The sequence below is a fragment of the Pipistrellus hanaki genome (genome assembly GCF_964339955.1).
Source record: "Pipistrellus hanaki genome assembly, chromosome: 1".
In the NCBI taxonomy this organism is placed as follows: domain Eukaryota; kingdom Metazoa; phylum Chordata; class Mammalia; order Chiroptera; family Vespertilionidae; genus Pipistrellus; species Pipistrellus hanaki.
In genome coordinates, this window is record NC_140503.1 from 182,770,020 (window position 1) to 182,790,189 (window position 20,170).

General features: G+C 44.4%; 1 protein-coding gene across 14 annotated transcripts in view; it reads left to right on the top strand.

Annotated features, from left to right (window-relative positions):
- FRYL (FRY like transcription coactivator) overlaps positions 1-20,170 on the top strand; it is a 257,817-nt gene that overhangs the window by 192,719 nt on the left and 44,928 nt on the right. For 12 of the 14 annotated variants that reach the window (XR_014796398.1, XR_014796399.1, XM_084899627.1 and 9 more), the window contains 12 exons: positions 2,173-2,341; positions 4,823-4,907; positions 5,418-5,530; positions 6,535-6,685; positions 7,387-7,490; positions 8,561-8,746; positions 10,300-10,504; positions 11,987-12,108; positions 13,781-13,971; positions 15,831-15,925; positions 17,260-17,867; positions 18,503-18,600. Coding sequence is in view for 11 of the 14 variants with exons in the window: in XM_084899627.1 (XP_084755753.1) it covers positions 2,173-2,341; positions 4,823-4,907; positions 5,418-5,530; positions 6,535-6,685; positions 7,387-7,490; positions 8,561-8,746; positions 10,300-10,504; positions 11,987-12,108; positions 13,781-13,971; positions 15,831-15,925; positions 17,260-17,867; positions 18,503-18,600 (2,127 nt within the window). In the remaining 3 variants the exon portion in view is untranslated. The remainder of the gene's footprint in view (positions 1-2,172; positions 2,342-4,822; positions 4,908-5,417; positions 5,531-6,534; positions 6,686-7,386; positions 7,491-8,560; positions 8,747-10,299; positions 10,505-11,986; positions 12,109-13,780; positions 13,972-15,830; positions 15,926-17,259; positions 17,868-18,502; positions 18,601-20,170) is intronic. The other 2 variants (XR_014796400.1, XM_084899625.1) reach the window with 1 other exon arrangement.

Genomic DNA, 20,170 nt, shown 5'->3' on the forward strand with positions numbered 1-20,170 from the left:
TCTTTAAAAGGAGCCATTTTTAATGACGGTAATAGTTCCTTAATTATCACTTTTTAAATGATCTACATTACTTCATTTAAGTCCCACAGTAAGCCTGTGATTTCGGTAAGATTACCACAGTTTCACAGATGAATAAGACAGGGCAGAGAGAGGAGTCATTTCCTTGAAAGTCTCACATCCATGCAGCATCCTCGCGTGGTAGGTAGAGCTGAGCTCCAGCCCGGCTGTGTTTGTGAGGAGGGGCCAGCATTTCGCGGAGAAGGTGGCGGGGTTGGGGTGCAGGTGGGGCTCGAAGGCTTGACGGGATCGGGGGCAGCAGTGTCCACTCAGGTGAGAACAGCACAGAGAGGCAGCGGTGATCAGGGGATCAGCACATAGCGCAGGCTGGGTAGGAAGTCAGTGAGAGGTGGGTAACCATGATGAGACTCGTGGTATGATAGGATAAAGGTGGTTTTAAGGTTTCTCCAGAGGCCATGCGGAGCAGAGCTGCTCGCGCGTCTGCGTGCATGTGAATCACCTGGTTCCATTTCTAGAGGGGAAGCGGGGATACAGCCTGAGATTCTGTATTTCCAGCAAGTTCCCAGGTGATGGCTGTGCTGCTGGGACCACAGTTGAGTCGTAAAGGGAAAAGTATGGAGAAACATACATATAAGGCACCCTTCCTGGGATTTTTCTCACTTACCTCAGACTGTGTACTGGGTTACAGTGCTTTGAACATCTTAACTTGCTTAGCTCTAACCGCCATCTGAAGCCGGTGCTATTGCCCCCATTCTGATGAAAGGAAAATAGAGGAACTTTCCAGCTCCTCTGGGTAGTAAGTGTTAGATCTGCATTCCGGTCCAGGCTGTGTAATCTGGGTTCAGTTTAGTGAATGGGAAAGCAGAATAAAAGATAAGTCCTGGTTTTAAAGGCTGCCTGACTAAAAATTAGAGGAATACTTGGGATGGTATTACCGTATTTTTCGGCGTATAAGACGACCCCCTAATTTTACAGTTAAAACATAGGTTTAGGCCTATATTCGCTGTATAAGACTACCTCCCACTTCCGAGGCAACACCAGTTCTTTTTTTAATAGACCACCTCTCTGACTCTGGCCAATCTGAGCAGGCTTTTTTTTTCGTTTCAAAAGTCATCTTATATGCCAGAAAATACGGTAATTCAATTTTTTCCCATTAAAAAGATACATTGTTTTATAGAGAGCAATTATCTTTTGCTTTTCTTTAACCAAAAAACAACAACAAAAAGAGCAAACATGTAAGGGAAGTAGATAATGTTGTGGAAATCATCCTATATAATAAAAGGGCAATATGCAAATAGAATGAGTATCAGAACAACTGAATAACCAATCAAAATATAATATGCTAATGATATGCTAAGGTTACTCAACCACTCGCTATGATGTGCACTGACCACCAGGGGACAACAGTTGACCCGTCAGCCAGTCACTATGACGTGCATTGACTAGCAGGGGGCAGATGCTCCAAATGGTAGGTTAGCTTGCTACTGGGGTCCGGCTGATCAGGACTGAGCAAGATGAGTTGGATGTGCCCTAGAGTCCTCCCTCGGTTTCTCCCCGGCCCAGCTGTGCACCGGTGGGGTTACTCATCCTGGCCTGCACCCTCTCGCAATCCAGGACCCCTCAGGGGATATCGGAGAACTGGTTTCTGCAGGCCACTCCCCTGCAGGCCACTCCCCTGCAGGCCACTCCCCTTGGGAGGGCACCAGACGCAGGGCTCATGGCTGGCGAGCACTGCTGTGGCAGCAAAAGCCTCTCCCGATTGGGACTGATTGGGCTTGAGCCCACAGCAGGCACATGGGGGCCAGGGTGAGCAGGAGTGGCAGGTAGGAGCTGCAGGTGGCGTTTGACTGGGTTTCAGCCCAATCCCTGCAGGCCACCCAGAGGACCCCCACCTGTGCACAAATTCATGCACCAGGCCCCTAGTTAAACAATAGATTGAGGTCATTTTAATAAGATACAATGTTGAGGGTCAGGGGGAGGATAGTATTTATAAAGCTGATTAATCGGTGTTTTATTGCTGATCAATGTTATATTCATATTTCAATTGTGCTTCTTGATCTACCCCTTAAAATGGAACTTATAAAATTTGTCTCAGGACAGATCTATGAAGTAAGGATGTTGCTTTTTCTTTTCTGAATGTCCTCCCTGTGGCAGGTGAAGAAAGTTGTTGTGTATTTAGGAAGAGACAAGACAATGCAGTTGCTGGAAGAGCTGGTGAGTGAGCTGCAGCTGACCGACCCCGTCAGTGCCGGCGTCACACACATGGATAACCCCCCGTATTACCGCATCACGTCCAGCTACAAAGTCCCTTCTGTCACCTCAGGTGAGAAGTCACAACCGCTTACTCCGTCTCAAAGGAGAGGTTTTTACCTAACTGTTCATTTTAGCGAGCGTTTGCTTTAAATATCATCAAAATAAAAGCAAACGTGAGTCATCTATGGCAGTGTTTCCCAACCTTCTCTCATGATGAGAATCACCTGGTGGAGTTGTTGAAACACAGATTCCTGAATCCCAACTAAGAAGTGCTAAACTAGAATTTTTGGGAACATATAGGTAAAATTGTATACTTAACTAGTGCTCTAACACAGATGTTATATACAGAGCACTAAGTTAGGTATGCAATTTTACCTATATGTTCCCAAAAATTCTAGTTTAGCACTTCTTAGTTGGGATTCAGGAATCTGTGTTTTAACAACTCCACCAGGTGATTCTCATCATGAGAGAAGGTTGGGAAACACCGATCTATGGTAATTAGCTTGACAAGATTTTGTAAATCCTCGTATGACTGAAGAAATTTGACAATCTAAGGATTCTTAGTATTAGAGAGGGAAACATTGATATACTTATTCAGAACCAGAACATTCATTTTAATGAATATAATTAATGTTCAATGTAGAAAACACTTAATTGAAATTACACTGTAATTTTATTTTTCATTATTTGAGCATATATGGTACATAGTGTCCAATTTTGTGAGTGAATATGTCTATATATATATATATATATATATATATATATATAATAGTTATTACAATATTTTGAATTGAAGAAACAAGGTCCACGAGGGAGTAACTTCCAGTGAAAATTGATTATAACATCTGGGATATTGTAGATAAAATTTTTACAGAACTCTTTGTTTATAAACACTCAGTTTGTATTAAATGTTTTTGGCCTGTTCGTTATAACACTATCTGTATAATTAGAAATCTTTTATATCTTTGAAATTTATTTTTTTGACATCTATTTTTATCTCAGCCTTTTGTTCTACTGTCTTAGAGGATTTCTAATAATCTTCTATTGAATTTTCCATATCTGCTAGAATGTTTTTAATTCCAAAGACGTGACTTTTTTTTAATTAGACTTTATTTACTAACACTCTGTTCATGTTTCATAGTTAAACTATCCACTTCTGTATATGATAAAGTTTTCTCCTCCCAGCATAAGTTCTTATTTTCTCTGTATTACTGTTCGTTTTGATTTGTCTTAGTAAAAGCTTTCCTCAAAGGCCTACCAATTGTGGGTTGGTCTTTTCATAAAGAGTGGAGTATAAAAGAGTTGACTGGATGTTCTGTAGGTATATATGGAACCTGTTGACTTGGTCATTTGTTGTGCAATGATCTCACTGATGCAAGTGTCTCTGGGACTTTTCTTTTGGACTAACCCAGTTTCCCAGACAAAACTCTAGTCACACGCCTACAGTAGAGGGTGTAGGGTGTGTGTGTGTGTGTGTGTACACATATAATCCACAGATACACACAACATAGCCTTCTGGAAGCCCATGGGTAAGAAGATTTCAGGGGGTACAGTCTCAAATTTTACCATGTGTATTTTCATGTAATGCCCCTATTCTCAGTGAAATATTTCCTCCCTCCATTGGACATGGTGTCCTAGTCCAGAAATCTTCTGATTTAGTCTCATCAGAAAAGATTTCTGCATGTGGAAAGAAACAGCCACTTAGTTATAAGAGGTAGGGGCCTAGATCTTGGGGACCAACTACTTCTGCAATAGATTTTCAACCTATTCTGTCCCCTCCCCCCCTTTTTTTTCTTTTCGTTTTTTATAGCGAGATAAAGGGAACGGGATGCAGGGGTCCTCAAACTTTTTAAAGTGGGGGCCAGATCATGGTCCCTCAGAGAGCTGGAGGGCCGGACTATATGAACTACTAATTCCTACTGTAACACCTTGGCTGCGCTCACTGCCCAAAAAACCTGGCGGGCCGGATCAGACTCCTCTGCGGGCCGCATGTGGCCCGCGGGCCGTAGTTTGAAGACCCCTGGAGAGAGTTAGAATCATCAATGATGAGAGAAAATCATTGATCGGCTGCCTCCTGCATACCCCCTATTGGGGATCAAGCCTGCAACCCAGGCTTGTGCCTTGACTAGGAATCCAATTGTGACCCCTGACACTCAATCCCTGAACCACACTGGCAGGTCAATTCTGCCATTTTCAGCACCACCTTCAATCCTTACTTCCAGTGGTATTTGATACCACTAATTTCTGAGCCTTTTTGGAGATTCACCAACGTATGTATGGAAGCCTTCTTGGTTTTCTTAACTACCAGCTTGGGGCTTGGCCTTCTTAACACTTAATTAACTTCTTGTCCATTTGTTTTCAGCCTCCAAACTTCTGTTGCTATTGTCTTTTCTCCTTCTTGGTCATTATGAGTGCATTCCTTTTTAACAATCCCTTTGCTCTCATTTTTCCGGAGTTTTGACATCTATAATTTGATGGAGTTTTTTTTTTTCTCCTATTGAGTTATTACAGGTTTTAAATGCACAGGTAACTGTTTTATTTCTGATTACAGGAACTACTTCCAGTAGCAATACCATGGTAGCTCCCTCAGAAGGCAATCTCGATAACAAGCCCATGAAAGAGAACGCTGAAGAGAGGTAAGCACCTGTCAGTTCTTTCTCAGCCCTTCAGTGGGGGTAACCGGCCATCTCCACATTGGGATGTGTGTTCACCGGGTCAGATTTCTAGTGACAAGCTACATCGCCGTTTTGGAAATGTCCCACATGGACGGTTCCAACATGAAAGATGCTGACGCTCTAGACCCTTTTCTGTTCTCTCGGGGATGACCTGGTGGGGTGTGGTCAGTGACTGTTTGTGTTGTTTACATTTTTAAACTTTTCTCAGTGGATATTTACTCTGCCTGTTTCCTGTGAAACAGGTTTCTCCAGAACATACTATTAGCAGAACAATTTAAGAATAATCTTCGGGTAGGAATAATTGACTTAAAAGCTTAAGCTTTTGGCTTGTGAGGTGAAAATGAATATGTTATCGTGGTAAACTTTCGTATTTTGTGTATTGTGTTCTCCTTTAAGCGTAGAGCGTGTAACAGAGAATGCAAACACTGTTTTTCTGTGAGCCGCGACTAACCGCAGTGATCCTTCCCCCAGCTATGTGCACCTGGACATCTACAGCGGACTGAACAGTCACTTAAACCGCCAACACCACAGACTGGAATCTCGATACAGTAGCAGCTCTGGAGGGTCTTATGAAGAAGAAAAAAGTAATACACTCAACATGTTCTTTTTTTTATTTATAACGACAATGGTGAGGTGTATCATTAATTATATTAATGCTAATCTCTTTTTCCAGTAACTTGTTTTTAAGAAGAGTCTTTAACTGCCACTAGTGGTGTTCCAACATCATCTGAAATGTCTTGATTTTAAGAGGCAGCCTGAGTGGGGAATGTTTGTTTTAAATGCCCAGGTTCCCTGTAGATAAATCAAGGAACTTAAAAAAAAAAAAAAAAATAGTTCTCAGAGAGCGTCACGGAGCAGACACTGGCAACAGGCCGCTTTTTTAATCAGGTGCTCTTTCTCCCTGGAATCCGTTTTATCGAGTTCTCCCTTGCCAATTGCAGAGTGAACCGTCTACCCAAGTTCACCGCGACACTAGGGCAGGGTAGGATGGCAGCACAAGCCTCCAGGCTGGGAAGGGCCCTGAGGATGGTCGGGTCCGGTCTCCTCGTTTTGCACAGGATGGAACTGAGGCCCAGAGAGGTTAAGTGACTTACCCACGTCACACAGAACTCACACTTCCCGGTGGCACTTTCCGTCACACCCGCAGCCCCCGGGGCAGGGCGGATTTCTTTTCCCGCGGGTTTCCGTTGGCCCTCTCTCAGGAAATTTAGAATTGAGCAACTTAACCAGAGGGCCTTGTTCTAAGGCAGCTTCGCCTTTTATGTGGTTACACATTCATGTTCAAGATAGAAAACTTGGACATCCATTACGGAGCCATAAGAAATTGCTACTGTAGTTTCGCTTTGACATAAAGGCCGCAACCTCAATTGGTATCTCTCTCTCTCTCTCTCTCTGACGTGCTTAATTTGAGAATACCTATACCCCAGGTCTTTCCTAGCCAGCAAATGTCAAAAAAAAAAAAAAAAAAAAGAGTGGGAAATGGTTCTGATCCCTTTCCAATGCTATAAGTAGTTGGTGTCTGACTAGCGTTTGCTTATCTCGGCAGAACGTAGATGGTGTAGAAAATGAGATCATTTTATTTTGATAGGTGACTCAATGCCACTTTATTCTAATTGGCGCCTGAAAGTGATGGAGCATAATCAAGGAGAGCCACTGCCCTTCCCACCAGCCGGAGGCTGCTGGTCACCGCTGGTGGATTACTTGCCTGAAACGTCAACACCTGGATTACCTCTTCACAGGTGGACTACAGCCTCATTCCTATTTCGTACGAGCCAAATTCTGCTTACGCCCTGTCGGCCACACGCAGCCTTCCTCCTGTAGATCCCGCCGCACCTGAGCGCAGTGTGCTTAGGCCTTAGAGATCTAAAAAGCTCGCCGGGCTGACCGTGTTGCAATTAGTCTTAGGAAACCTCCGTGTGCTGCTGCTCTTTCTGGGTGTCTGGCACAGTTACTTCACCTTTCTGGACCCAGTTGCTACATCGGAAAAGTACGATTTTTTTTTTGCGGGGGTAGGCACTGTTGCTTTGAGTTGAGTTACACTGGCCTTTCACCTAACGGGATCACGGGAGAACAGTGGCTACGTTCTTTGGAAACGTATCGGTGCACCAAACACGCATTGAACGCCTACAAGGTGGCACGCAGTGTGCCAGGTCTTAGGGTTGCAGATGAAGAGAATGTGGCCCTTGACTCGAAGGAGCCCTTAGCATACGCTTTTATATTTTTTTTCCCTAAAATCGTCACTGAATAGTTTCTTCGGCTGAATTCCTTTTCCTCTCTTTTTCTTGAGAAGTTGTTTTTTGTTGTTATTGTTTTTTGTTGTTGTTGTTGTTGTTTCCCCCCCCCCCTACAAAATACAATGTTAAAGTCTTCAAGTGATTTGCATCTGATTGTCCCTAGGTTGACTCTAGTGAAACCTTAATAATACTCTCATTTGTCACAGGTGTAACATAGCAGTGATCCTTTTGACGGACCTGATCATTGATCACAGTGTGAAGGTTGAGTGGGGAAGCTACCTCCATCTTCTTCTTCATGCAATTTTTATAGGTAATACCTATTGGATCCTAACTCCCTTGTTTTATGTTTGTGTGATAACTGAATGACTTAACGACGTTTCAATATGTCCATTCCTATTTTTTCTCAGTGCCATTTCCATGACACTTTTCCCTGTGATTCTCGTGGTCTGTGGGGTTCTTATAGCCTCTCTTTTAACCACAGACAAGTCTGTCCCCTTTCCTCACCTGTAGCCCCTCCCACTGCGCACACACACACACACAGGCCCCCTCGCAGGAATATTTCTGTTTACCTCTGGGGTTGGAAACTTTCAGAGTAAATGGAAAATTAAAATGGGTTCTAAGTGTTTTCCAAAAGACTCGGCTTGTGGACAGCCTGGTCTGATTATTGCAGGTGAAACTGCGCCTTGTGCAACAGACATTGGGCTCCATGACATGGACATGCCTTTCACGCTTGTAAGATGGGTGTCAAGCTCGCCGTCTTCCAAGTTTTCCAGATGTGCACATGCATAAATGTGTTACTGCATTCCTTTGGTGATCAAGCATCTAAGTATCTTCGGTTGTGTGCCAGGCACAGAAGATATTTGCCTTTTTAAAATTCATTTACATCTAGTGTTATGTAACAGAGCAATTCATTTCTAAGATTACTACATTTTACACATAAAACTCATTGGAAACTTACCTGGATTCTCCCCATTTCAATAGGGCAGTAGGCTGTTGTGCACGAACTCTAGGCCAAAAAAAAACTTTATGTAGTGTACCATCTTCCACAAGATATTTTTTAAATATTTTTATTGATTTCAGAGAGGAAGGGAGAGGGAGGGAGGGAGGGAGGGAGAAACATCAATGATGAGAGAGAATCATTGATCAGCTGCCTCCTGCACACCCCACACTGGGGATTGAGCCCACAACCCAGGCTTGTGCCCTGATTGGGAATTAGGCCATGACCTCCTGGTTCGTACGTCGATGCTCGGCCACTGAGCATGCTCACTGGGCCTACGAAATATTTCATGTAATTTCTGCATTTCTTTAAAATATTAATTTGGTAGCAAGAATGCTCATTATTTCTCTTTACTGATGATTATTTTCTACTATTCCTTTCAGGGTTTGACCACTGCCACCCTGAGGTGTATGAACATTGTAAGCGTCTGCTTCTGCACTTATTAATAGTAATGGGACCCAACAGTAACATCCGGACTGTTGCCTCTGTCCTTCTCAGGAACAAGGAGTTTAATGAACCCAGGGTGCTCACAGTCAAACAGATTGCACACTTAGATTATACTTTCACAGGTATTTGCTTTACATGTATGATTTGAAAGTGGAATCGTGCTTCATTAATTTCAAATTGTGCAATAGAGAAAAACAAGTAAATAAAAGTTGAAATACTGGAGTACATTTTTTTAAAATGTAGTTTTATTATTTTAAGTACCATTGTCATTTTGTATTAACCAGTAAAAAAAAAAAGGAATTAGTTTGCAATATTTGAGTCTGTATTGCTTTTAGGTATCTTTGTCATAGAAAAAAAAATTATTTTAATGTGTTGTTATTGATTTCAGAGAGGATGGGAGAGGGAGAGAAATATCAATGATGAGAATCATTGACAGGCTGCCTCTTTCACACCCCCTTCTGGTTAATTGAGCCGTGGCCTCCTGATTCGTACCGATGACCCACACTGGGCGGCCTGTCATAGAAATTTTAGGTTCTGAACATATAAGTTGAAGATACAATGAAAGGTGCTTAATTTACTAAGCACTGGTCATCAAAAATATGTTCAATTTTATTAGATCCCTCCTAATGTCAAGATCTGAAATATTGACAAAAGAGACATTAATATTTTTATATTCACTTGATTATATTTACTGCATTTAAAATGTTATACATCTTTATTGTTTCACCTGGTCAGGCATCTCTATAAAACTATGTCCATAACTAATGATAAATAAATTAATTAAAAAAATACAGTGTTACACATTTTTAAGTATATGAAGTGTCAAATAACACATTTTAAAGTAATGAGGTTCAAATTAATGAAAATCTAATATAAAATGTATTTCACTGTTGATGTGGATTATTTTTTTACTTTGAAAGTTGTACTTCTTTCTCAATAGCCATAATTTTTTATTCCATTTATCAGTATCAGTGTCCCTAGGTTAATAATAGATGATCTAGAAAATAATTTTTTTTAAAAACTGAAATAAAATTACTTTATAAGTTAAAACTGTGTCATATAACCCTATACCTAGTAAAACAACAATTACTAGGAAATTTATTCACCTTTTGAAACTGTGATTAAAAGATGCACAGAATGAAGTTCACTGCCTTTTTTATGGTAAAGCATCTTTATTTTAAAAGTGTTTGTTCTTAAGGCTTCTTTTGCCACTTTCTAAAGATGGTCCTTAGTAATACCCTTTAATATTACTTAATAATTGATATAATATAAATATTACAAATAGACTTTAAAATTGTCTCCCTTTAAGTAAAATGAATCAGAAAGTATAGAGTACTTTCCATAACAAATTAAGAATCAGTTCACATCAGAGAAATGTGACTGACTTTACCAGTAGTAATAAATGTGGAGGAAATACACTGAAATATTGGGGAAGTGCCACTTTCACCTTTTGTCAGCAGGTGGCAGCAGAGGGCTGCACAGTGAATACAAATGGGTATGGTAGAGGTTAATTAGGGGCTATGCAATAATGCTTACCCAAAAGCTCCAACGGAAGGAGCGCGGAGCCTCTCTCGCATGCCAGGTAGCCTGTAAGGCACGATAGTTCAGTTCAGTTCCGTAGATACTGTGTGAGGTTTTCTTATGCTTGGTATTCACGCCCGCCTCTCTCTCCCAGCAGGTGTTAGTGATTTTATACCTGATTACCAGCCCTCCCCCATGACTGACTCAGGGCTTAGCTCCAGTTCTACCTCTTCTAGCATCAGCTTAGGAAACAACAGCTCAGCCATTTCCCATCTGCACACCACGGTCCTCAGCGAGGTGGACATCTCAGTAGAGCAGGACGGGAAAGTCAAGACCCTCATGGAATTCATTACCTCACGGTGAGGGGGCGCGCTGGGCGGGGCTGCTCCTCCGTGTGTCCGCGGCGGAGAGCCCCGTTGTCTTTTGAGGTGCCATTGCTCGGAAACACCCCGGTCCGCCTGGTCCAGCATTAATAAGACGGTGGTGCACCGAGGCGTTCTGCTTTTACGTTCACACAGTCGTACCCAAGGAGGGGCCTCCGCTGTGCCCGGAGACCAGGTGCCCAAAGGGAATAAATACTGTTATTTAGGTATTACACGTGCCGCTTGCATTAGCTCCGTCACCCGTCGGCCCTCAGGTGTTTACTTGTGGTGCACTGTCAGGGCAGGAGAAACCCAGAAGGGGAGGGGCCGGCTGGCGGCCCACAGAGGAGCAGCATCGCGGGTGCGGGAGGCAGCAGGCTGTGGTCCAGTCCGGCCGCACCGCTGCGGAGACGGGGTGTCTAGACAAGAAAGCTCGGGAGAATGCAACCCGGAGGACCATGGATCCTCAGCCACGGGTTACAGATCTTTTTTTTTTTTTCTTTTTTTTTTTTTCTTTTTGATTTTTTACAGAGAGGAAGAGAGAGGGATAGAGAATTAGAAACATCGATGAGAGAGAAACATCAGCCAGCTGCCTCTTGCACACCCCCTACTGGGGATGTGCCCGCATCCAAGGTACATGCCCTTGACCGGAATTGAACCTGGGACCTTTCAGTCTGCAGGCTGACACTCTATCCACTGAGCCAAACCGGTTTCGGCGGGTTACAGATCTTTTATCTTTCAGGGAAGAAGCCATTATTGAAAACCTCTGAGCTGAATGGGGAGGGTGGGAGGAGCAGCTGGCCTCTGAGCAGCGTGTGGGGGGGCAGGCCCTGAAGGCCACAGGAGAGGTTTTCCGGGCACTTTGGGCGGAACCCTTGAGAATACAGGAGCATTTATAAAGGACGAATCGACGGGACGCTATTCCGTCCTACACGTTCCCTGTGGCTTTCCCTAGTGAGTGATTGTCTTGCATGGCAGTCTAAGTCCATTCTGGCCTCTACAAACGTAATGCATTGGCCTGTGACACAGACGCAGTAACCAGTACTCTTCTTGCTTGGCAAAACTGGTCACCTTTTCCTGCTGCCCATGAGAGAATTTGAGTGTAATGATGGAAGGCTGCAGGGCTCTCCGACCTGGCTTTTCCCCTGCCTGCACGGCTCATTGCTCATCCACTTTCATAAACAGGGATAGGAGGCGTGTGGCCGGGATGAAGGCGACCAGACGTCCGGCTTTTGGCGGGACAGTCCCGATTTCTAACCATTTGTCCCACGTCCGCGGCGTTTTAAAAAAGTCCCAATTTTAAAACACCGTGGGACGTGGGACAAATGGTTAGAAATCGGGACGTCTGGTCGCCTTAGCTAACACACTCTATTGGTGCAAAGTTGTATGTTAATTGCAAAGGTGTATGTTAGGCCAGTCTGAGTGAAACTGTTCATGTGAGTGAAAACCAAGGGAATTACCTCTGTCCTCTGTTTGCAGAAAAAGAGGGCCCCTGTGGAACCATGAGGACGTCTCCGCCAAGAACCCCAGCATAAAGAGCGCCGAGCAGCTGGCCGCGTTCCTGAAACACGTGGTTTCTGTTTTCAAGCAGTCCAGCGCAGGTACCTGTCCGTGTCTGAGATGATGTCTCCCTTCCGTGAGATATTTTCATGTGATCTCAAGACTTCTGATAATGTTGAGCAAAAAGTGGACATATCAATATGCTTAAAACACAAAGTTTTAGTCAGTTTTTTGTTGTTGTTGTTGTTGTTGTTGTTTTTTACTTATTAACGATAACAGATTTGTTTTTCTTTGCAGGTAAGTTCAGTTACTCCTTAAACATAAAGGTTCTTGGGGCATTCTGGGGTGCTTAGTTTCGTGTGTGATGGCATCATAAAGTTATAATGCAACTAGAGGCCTGATGCACAAATTCATGCACGGGTGGGGTTCCTCGGCCTGGCCAAGGTCAGGGCCGTCTCACCCAGTCCCAATCGGGGCCGGCCAGTTCCGGGGAGGGACCTCGGGAGGTTGGCTGTGGGAGCGCACTGACCACCAGGGGGCAGCTCCTGCCTTGAGCATCTGCCCCCCAGCGATCAGTGCGTGTCATAGCGACCAGCCACTCATCCAGTCATAAAGGTCAATTAGGCTTTTATATATAGAGACTGTGTAATAGAAAAAATTACATTAAAGAACATATGGAGGGGAGACAAAAAAATTTTTTTAATGTATTGATTTTTTTTTTTTTTTACAGAGAGGAAGGGAGAAGGATAGAGAGTTAAAAACATCTATGAGAGCCAAAACCAGTTTGGCTCAGTGGATAGAGCATCGGCCTGAGGACTGAAAGGTCCTGGGTTCGATTCCGGTCAAGGGCATGTACCTTGGTTGCGGGCACATCCCCAGTGGGGGGTGTGCAGGAGGCAGCTGGTCGATGTTTCTCTCCCATCGATGTTTCTAACTCTCTACCCTCTCTCTTCCTTTCTACAAAAAAATCAATAAAATATATTTAAAAAAAAAAAATCTATAAGTTGCCTCTTGCACACTTCTACTGGGGATGTGCCCGCAACCAAGGTATGTGCTCTTGTCCAGAATCGAACCTGGGACCTTTCAGTCTGCAGGCCGATGCTGTATCCACTGAGCCAAACCAGTTTCGGGGGATGGCGGGGGGGGGGGATTTTTTTTTTTTTTTTTTTATACAGGTATTGGCTTCTATGATCTATTGTAAAAATGTAACACATTCGGAAAGTCATAGGAAAAGTGTGGTGAAGGCCTTGGGGAGGCAGGAGCGGGGTGGAGGGGGTCCATGGAGGAAGAAGGGGAAACATCTGTAGTATTTTCAACAATAAAGATTATCATTATTTTTTTAAAGTAGGTGTCTGAGGCAGTGGCTCTCACCCAGGGGACCTGTGGTCCCTCGGGACATGAGCAATGTCTGCAGACGTGTTTGTCTCAGGGCGGGCGGGCGGGGGCAGATGTGGTCGGGTGGCGGCCGGGGAGGCTGCTGCACGATGACCACGGCACAGCAAGGCCTGACCTGGCCCACACGTCAGTGGGGCTGAGGTGAGAAACCCTGTTCTCGGGGTTCTGTGCCTGAAGATGGGAAGGAGGAGCCACCCACAGGCAGATGGGGCGGGAGGAGGGAGCGGGCACTGGCTCACGGAGGGGGGCCCGTCCGGCACGCCGGGCGCGGTGCCGGCTGGGGGGGCGGGGGGGTCCGTAGACAGTGAGCCATGGCTGTGGTCCCGCACTCCATTCTGAAGGACAAGAGCCACCAGCCCGCCCCCTTTCTCTCCACAGAAGCCGTCCATTTGGAGCATCACCTCAGTGAGGTGGCCCTGCAGACGGCACTCTCCTGCTCCTCCCGGCACTACGCGGGGAGGTCCTTCCAGATCTTCCGGGCCCTGAAGCAGCCGCTCTCGGCAGCCACGCTCTCCGACGTGCTCTCCCGGCTGGTGGAAACGGTGGGGGACCCCGGCGAAGAGGCACAGGTACTTCTTTACACTCGCGCCGCAGCCGTTGACCGACTCCTAGCAGTCAGGGACTCGGTGCGAAGGACAGGTCGCTGCAGGCAGGGCAAGGTCATGGTCCGACAGAATCATTCACGTCGGATGTTAACAGAGGTTTGTGATTACTCTTTATTTTTATTTATTTTTTATATATATTTTATTGATTTTTTTTTTTTTTTTTTACAGAGAGAAAGAGAGAGGGATAGAGAGTTAGAAACATCAATGAGAGAGAGACATCAATCAGCTACCTCCTGCACACCTCCGACTGGGGATGTGACCGCAACCGAGGTACACGTCCTTGACCCGAATCGAACCCGGGACCCCTCAGTCCACAGGCCGACGCTCTATCCACTGAGCCAAACCGGTTTTGGCATGATTAATCTTTAATAACTTCAGTGCCTATCAGAGAAAGCTTTACATTTACACACACACACACAACCCTGGACATTAGAGATAAGCAGGTAAGAGAGATAACAAGTTAAATTTGAAATGGGAACGTTGAATTTCATTTTTTAAGATACACTGAGTGAGAGATGGCAGAAGAGAACGTGAGTCTCTGTTCCGCCGTCCAGGACGCTGGAGATGCGGCGTGAGGAAGACAGGGGTCCTGGCATTCTGGAGCTCACATTCTATTGAGGGAAAAGCCTTTAACCCACCAATAATAGGCAACATAATTTTACTTCGCAATGCTATGATAATAATAAGGTAAAGCGTTGAAGAGTGATGGGAAGGAGGGAGTAATTTTTTTTTTTTTTTTAATCCTTACCTGCGGATATGTTTGTTTTTCTTCATTGATTCTAGAGAGAGAGAGAGAGAGGAAAGGAGAAAGAGAAACATCGATGTAAGAGAGAGAAATATCAATAGGTTGCCTTCCGTACGTGCCCTGACCGGGAATCAAACCTGAGACCCTTCTTCGGTCCATGGGCCGGCGCTGTAACCACTGAGCCACACCAGCCAGGGCAGGAGGGAGTAATTTTGTATGTGATCATCCACGAAGGTGATTTTTGAACCCATACTTCAGAAGTGAATCGTGTGGTGATCTGGGGAAGAACCTTTCTTGTGAGGGAAATAGACGAGTGCAGAGGCCCTGAGGCAGAAGCAGTAAGCTTTTTTTGAAGACCGTCAGGCAAACCCATGTCTCTATGGCAGCGGCCGCCAACCTTCCAGACCTCACGGGACCACCAGTGGCCCGAGGACCACCGGCTGGCGACCGCTGCTCGAGAGTGTGTTGGGTGGGGCTTTGTAAAGGCAGGAGGTGGATGGGGCCAGCAGGGTTAGATCGTGTGAGGCCTGGTAAACCCTGGTGAGAGGTAGGGTTTTACTCTGAACTGATGGGAAGCCTCTCACAGGTTTGAGAGGAGGGTGTTGGATAGGATAGTTTTTCAAAGACTTGCGCTGGCAGCTACGTAGAGACCTCAGCGAAGCAAGAGTGAAAGCGAGGAGGGTCAGGCAGGATGCTGAGAGACCACGCCGAAGTGTGGTGATCGCTCAGATTAAGGGGACCTGTGGAGATAGAGAAAAAGGGTCATATTTAAGGTATTTGAAAAGTAGCATTTTCAAGACTTGTTGGTAGACTCAGTTTAAATGTCAGAGAAAGAAGCAGGAATGGCTCCCGGATCTCTAGCGTAAGCAGTCTGTGGTGCCATTATAATCATTTTATGCCATTAATGTGATGAGTTTTCATCAATCAGCAAGACCCTGTTGCTTTTAAGAGTTTAATCAATTTATAATGTGAATGTGGAGTTGGTTCTATTTTTAAATCTCCTTGGGAAGTCCAATGCAATTTCTCTTTTCCAGAGCATAATTAATTAGAGTCTGCCCTTTTTTTTTTTTTTTCCTAGGGATTTGTGATTGAGCTTCTCCTCACGTTGGAATCTGCGATTGATACTTTGGCTGAAACCATGAAGCATTATGATCTTCTTTCTGCCCTTTCTCAGTAAGAATTCAAACCAGGCACCTGGTAGATTTGTCTGTAGAACTTAGTGGCTGAACATGTATAGCGATGGCACTGTGTTTTTTTGTGTGTGTGTGTGTTTTTTTAATATATTGATTTTTTTACAGAGAGGGAGGGAGGGAGATAGAGAGCTAGAAACATCAATGAGAGAGAAACATCGACCAGCTGCCTCTTGCACACTCCCTACTGGGGATGTGCCCGCAGCCAAGGTACATGCCCTTGACCGGAATCGAACTCGGGACCCTTCAGTCCGCAGGCCGACACTCTATCCACTGAGCCAAACCGGTCTCGGTGGCACTGTGTTATTCTAATACCGGTAATGAGAATGGTACCCGAGAATTCGATGGACTAGCAGTGGGAAAGGAGCCTCGGACCGTGCGGCTGTGCGGGAAGTCACAGCGCCGTGTGTGGTGTGGCAGTGCTGTTGCTCTTGGTCAGAGATGTGCTTCACTGACAAGCTCCATTCTGGAGGCACTTGGCATCCCATTGTCCTCCCAGCGGGCCAGGCCCCTCAGACTCACATTTTCCTTCTCCCTGGAGCTGCCTCCCTCCCACTTTCTCTTCCTTGCAAACCCTGAATTGACTGAACTGAAGTATCCTTCAAGCCCCACCTCAGACACCTCCGGGCTAAGCTTTTCTGACGCCCCTTCCCTCCAACCCCCAGGGAAGTGCTAATAATTCCATCCTTTGGGTTCTTGCAGTGTTTTCTTTATATTTTAATAACAGCAATTAACAGGCTATAAATGGATCCATTTTTTTTACATCACTCTTCCCCAGTAGATTTTATCAAATACTCTTCACATTTTGCGTACAGCTGGCACAGGGAGAAAGCATTCTGTAATTATTCTTTGGTCAGTGATAACTGGATATGAGGGAGGAGAAATCAAAGACTTAACTTTTGAGTTGCTTCTTTTGAAAAGGAGCGTGCATCGACAGACATGGAGCCCCTGGGGCCATCGGGTCTGGGAATAAGACACATGAGGTCTGCTTTGGACATAACATTCGCTAAGTCCCAGAGCAGAGCTGTGTCTATTTGTAACGTTAATGTTAAAAATTATTATGGCAGAATTTTCACTTCCTGTCAGACCTTATCCAACTCAAAGGAAACCGAGGGCCACAGGAGAAAAGATGCTGATGTATATTTTGTCTTAATGGGAAGGGAAGAACTCAAATATTTGATTCAGCAAAGTCAGATACACTTCAATGATCTTTCCCTGGTCACAGTTACCATTTTTTTTTTCAGTGTTTTCAAGCATAAAATTAATGTAGCAAAAGAAATGACCGTGCCTGCGTTTGTCTTTTCTCTTTTAATAAAGAACCTCATATCATGATCCTGTAATGGGAAACAAGTATGCAGCTAACAGGAAAAGCACTGGACAACTCAACCTAAGCACAAGTCCCATGAACAGCGGCGGTTACTTGGGATGTAACAGTAACGCAAGGAGCAACTCTCTGAGGTTAAGTCTGATTGGTGACCGGAGAGGTGACCGGCGGCGAAGCAACACACTGGATATCACGGATGGGCGGGCCAACCACGGCAACAGCCTGGCCAGGACTAGAAGCCTGTCCTCTCTGCGCGAGAGGGGCCTGTATGACGTGCAGTCCACTACTGAGCCTGCCAACTTGATGGCCACCATCTTCTGGATAGGAGCGTCCTTGCTGGAATCCGACTACGAATACGAATACCTCCTGGCCCTCAGGCTCCTCAACAAACTGCTCATCCATTTGCCTCTGGACAGATCGGAGAGTCGAGAGAAGATCGAAAGCATGCAGAGCAAACTGAAGTGGAACAACTTCCCGGGCCTTCAGCAGCTCTTCCTGAAGGGCTTTACCTCAGTGTCCACGCAGGAGATGACTGTGCACCTCCTCAGCAAGCTCATCGCCGTCTCCAAGCACTCGCTCGTGGACCCTTCCCAGCTGTCAGGTGAGGCGGGAGGGTCGCTCCCAGGCTTTGATTTTTACTGGAGTGAAATGTAAACCGCTGTTTGCTTGGAAATCTGGTTTCTGATTTTCTACAGTTGCAGGGTTTTATATATATATATATATATATATATATATATATATATATATATATATATCTTTTTATTAAATTATTATCTGTGTACATATTTTAACATTCCCCCCCTCCCATTTTTAATATATTTTATTTTTTTTTTTATAGAGAGGAAGGGAGAGTGATAGAGAGGTAGAAACATCGATGAGAGAGAAATATCGATCAGCTGCCTCCTGTACACCCCCCACTGGGGATGTGCCCACAACCAGAGCACGTGCCCCCGACCGGAATCTAACCCAGGACCCTTCAGTCCGCAGGCCAACGCTCTATCCACTGAGCCAAACCGGTTTCGGCTGCAGATGTTTTTTGTTTGTTTGTTTTTTGTTTTTTAAATATGAGAGCTTAAATTCTTTGGTAAAAGCTAAAAATATTTAGAAGATCCAGTATTCCAGGAAATAGAAAGTAAATGGTTTCTGTGAGCCATTAAAAAAAAAAAAAGCCATTAACTTTTGAAGTTGTGTCAATAACACGGGCTGTTGTCTGCTTTCTTTCTTTTTTTTATACAGGCTTTCCTCTTAACATCCTTTGCTTATTGCCTCACTTAATCCAGCATTTTGACAGCCCAACTCAGTTTTGCAAAGAAATAGCCAGCCGGATAGCAAAGGTAAGCAAAGGGGATGCTGAAAGGTAACACGAGAGGGAAATGTTTCTAGAGTTTATCTCCCAGAGAGGTCTTTTTGCTGTCACTTCTTTCTGAATTTCACATCTAACTCTGTAGTCTTTCTATGCACTTCAAGGCGTTGTATAGTGATGACTCGAGTTATAACTGCTGAAATGACAGCGAATAAAGCTGATCAGAGTAACACTCCTCTAAATCCGTTTGCTTTTTTTCTGCTTCGTTTCCCTACTTTACCCTCTGCCTTTCTGGCAGTTGCTAATCCATTCCTTTATTCACTCGAATATTTACTGAGCACTGGGTGAGGTGCTGGAAGTACAGGGACAGAGTACATGGAATATGTACCCTGCGGGCCTGAGAGAGAGGATGAAATCAAGGAAGCAGTCACCGTAGAGTCATAAATACAGTGAGAGGGCCAGGTACCGAAGAGGCACAAAACAGAATCTCCCGCTAGGAAGTCGGCTGACATGGGGACTGAATGGGGATGACCAGGGCCAGAAACAAAGAGCAGGGCTGAGGGTGGGCGTGTTCTAAGGAGGAGAAGTTGCATGTGCAAAGGCCCTGAGGAGGAAGAAGGCAGAACGTACTTTGGGGTTCTGAAGTTCTCTCTTTACGTTTGCCTTTCTCCTTTTAATGCTCTTTTCTTCTCCTCTCCCTGTCCCCTTCGTTTCTTTTCTTATCTGGCTCCCCCCCGCTTCCATCGGACAGTTCTGAAATAGAAATGTACCTTTTAAAAAATCATCCGTTAGCATTTTTTATAAGTTTTATAATTCTTAATTTTAAAAGAATGTGACTAAATGTTATATTTTTAACAATTCCCTTCTCTCAAGAACAATAAAGAACTCTCAGATAGTTTCCCTTCTGCTTACACTTAATAATAATTCTTTTTTGGGGGGGGTCACATTCAGTCTTAGAAATAAGGTTTTTCAGACTAAAAATAAAAACAATTGTAAGACCTCAATTTACAAGCAATTACATACAACAGGAATTAGGTGAACTGGGGGGTGGTGAGTGAATAGCAGTGTCAGTAAGATGCCTAACACTGGGCAGGGGGGGATCAGAGAAGTTTCGATTAGAAGGGAACCAAGCAAGTAGCATCCTCTGAAAGGACTTTTTATATAAGCAATAAAATAAAAAAAAATGAGTCTGAGATTCAGTTAACAAGTAGCACAGCAGGAAACGGGAAGAGCAGGCACGCAGAAAGCCAAATAAAATACCCGCCTCTGGGTGGCCCACACGCCAACACCGATAAGTGCCCGTTTATCTCTGGGAGGCAGGGCAGTGGCAAGTCCTACCGGCCCAGCTAACCGCGTTAGCAGTAATAAGAGTAAAGCCTCTTTTCATTATTGATAGATGACATTTAATAAGTGACAAGAAAAAAACTTAAATAAAATTGCCGATTCCATTTTTTTCTGTTGATTCCATTTTTTAAATTAAGTTTCTAAATAAGAGATGCTTAACATAATGATTTGAAAAGCATGTATTTGAAAAGAAGAGTCATTATTATAGCTCATGGAAGCATCTGCTTTGAAGGTGATTATTTGCCTAAAAAAAACAA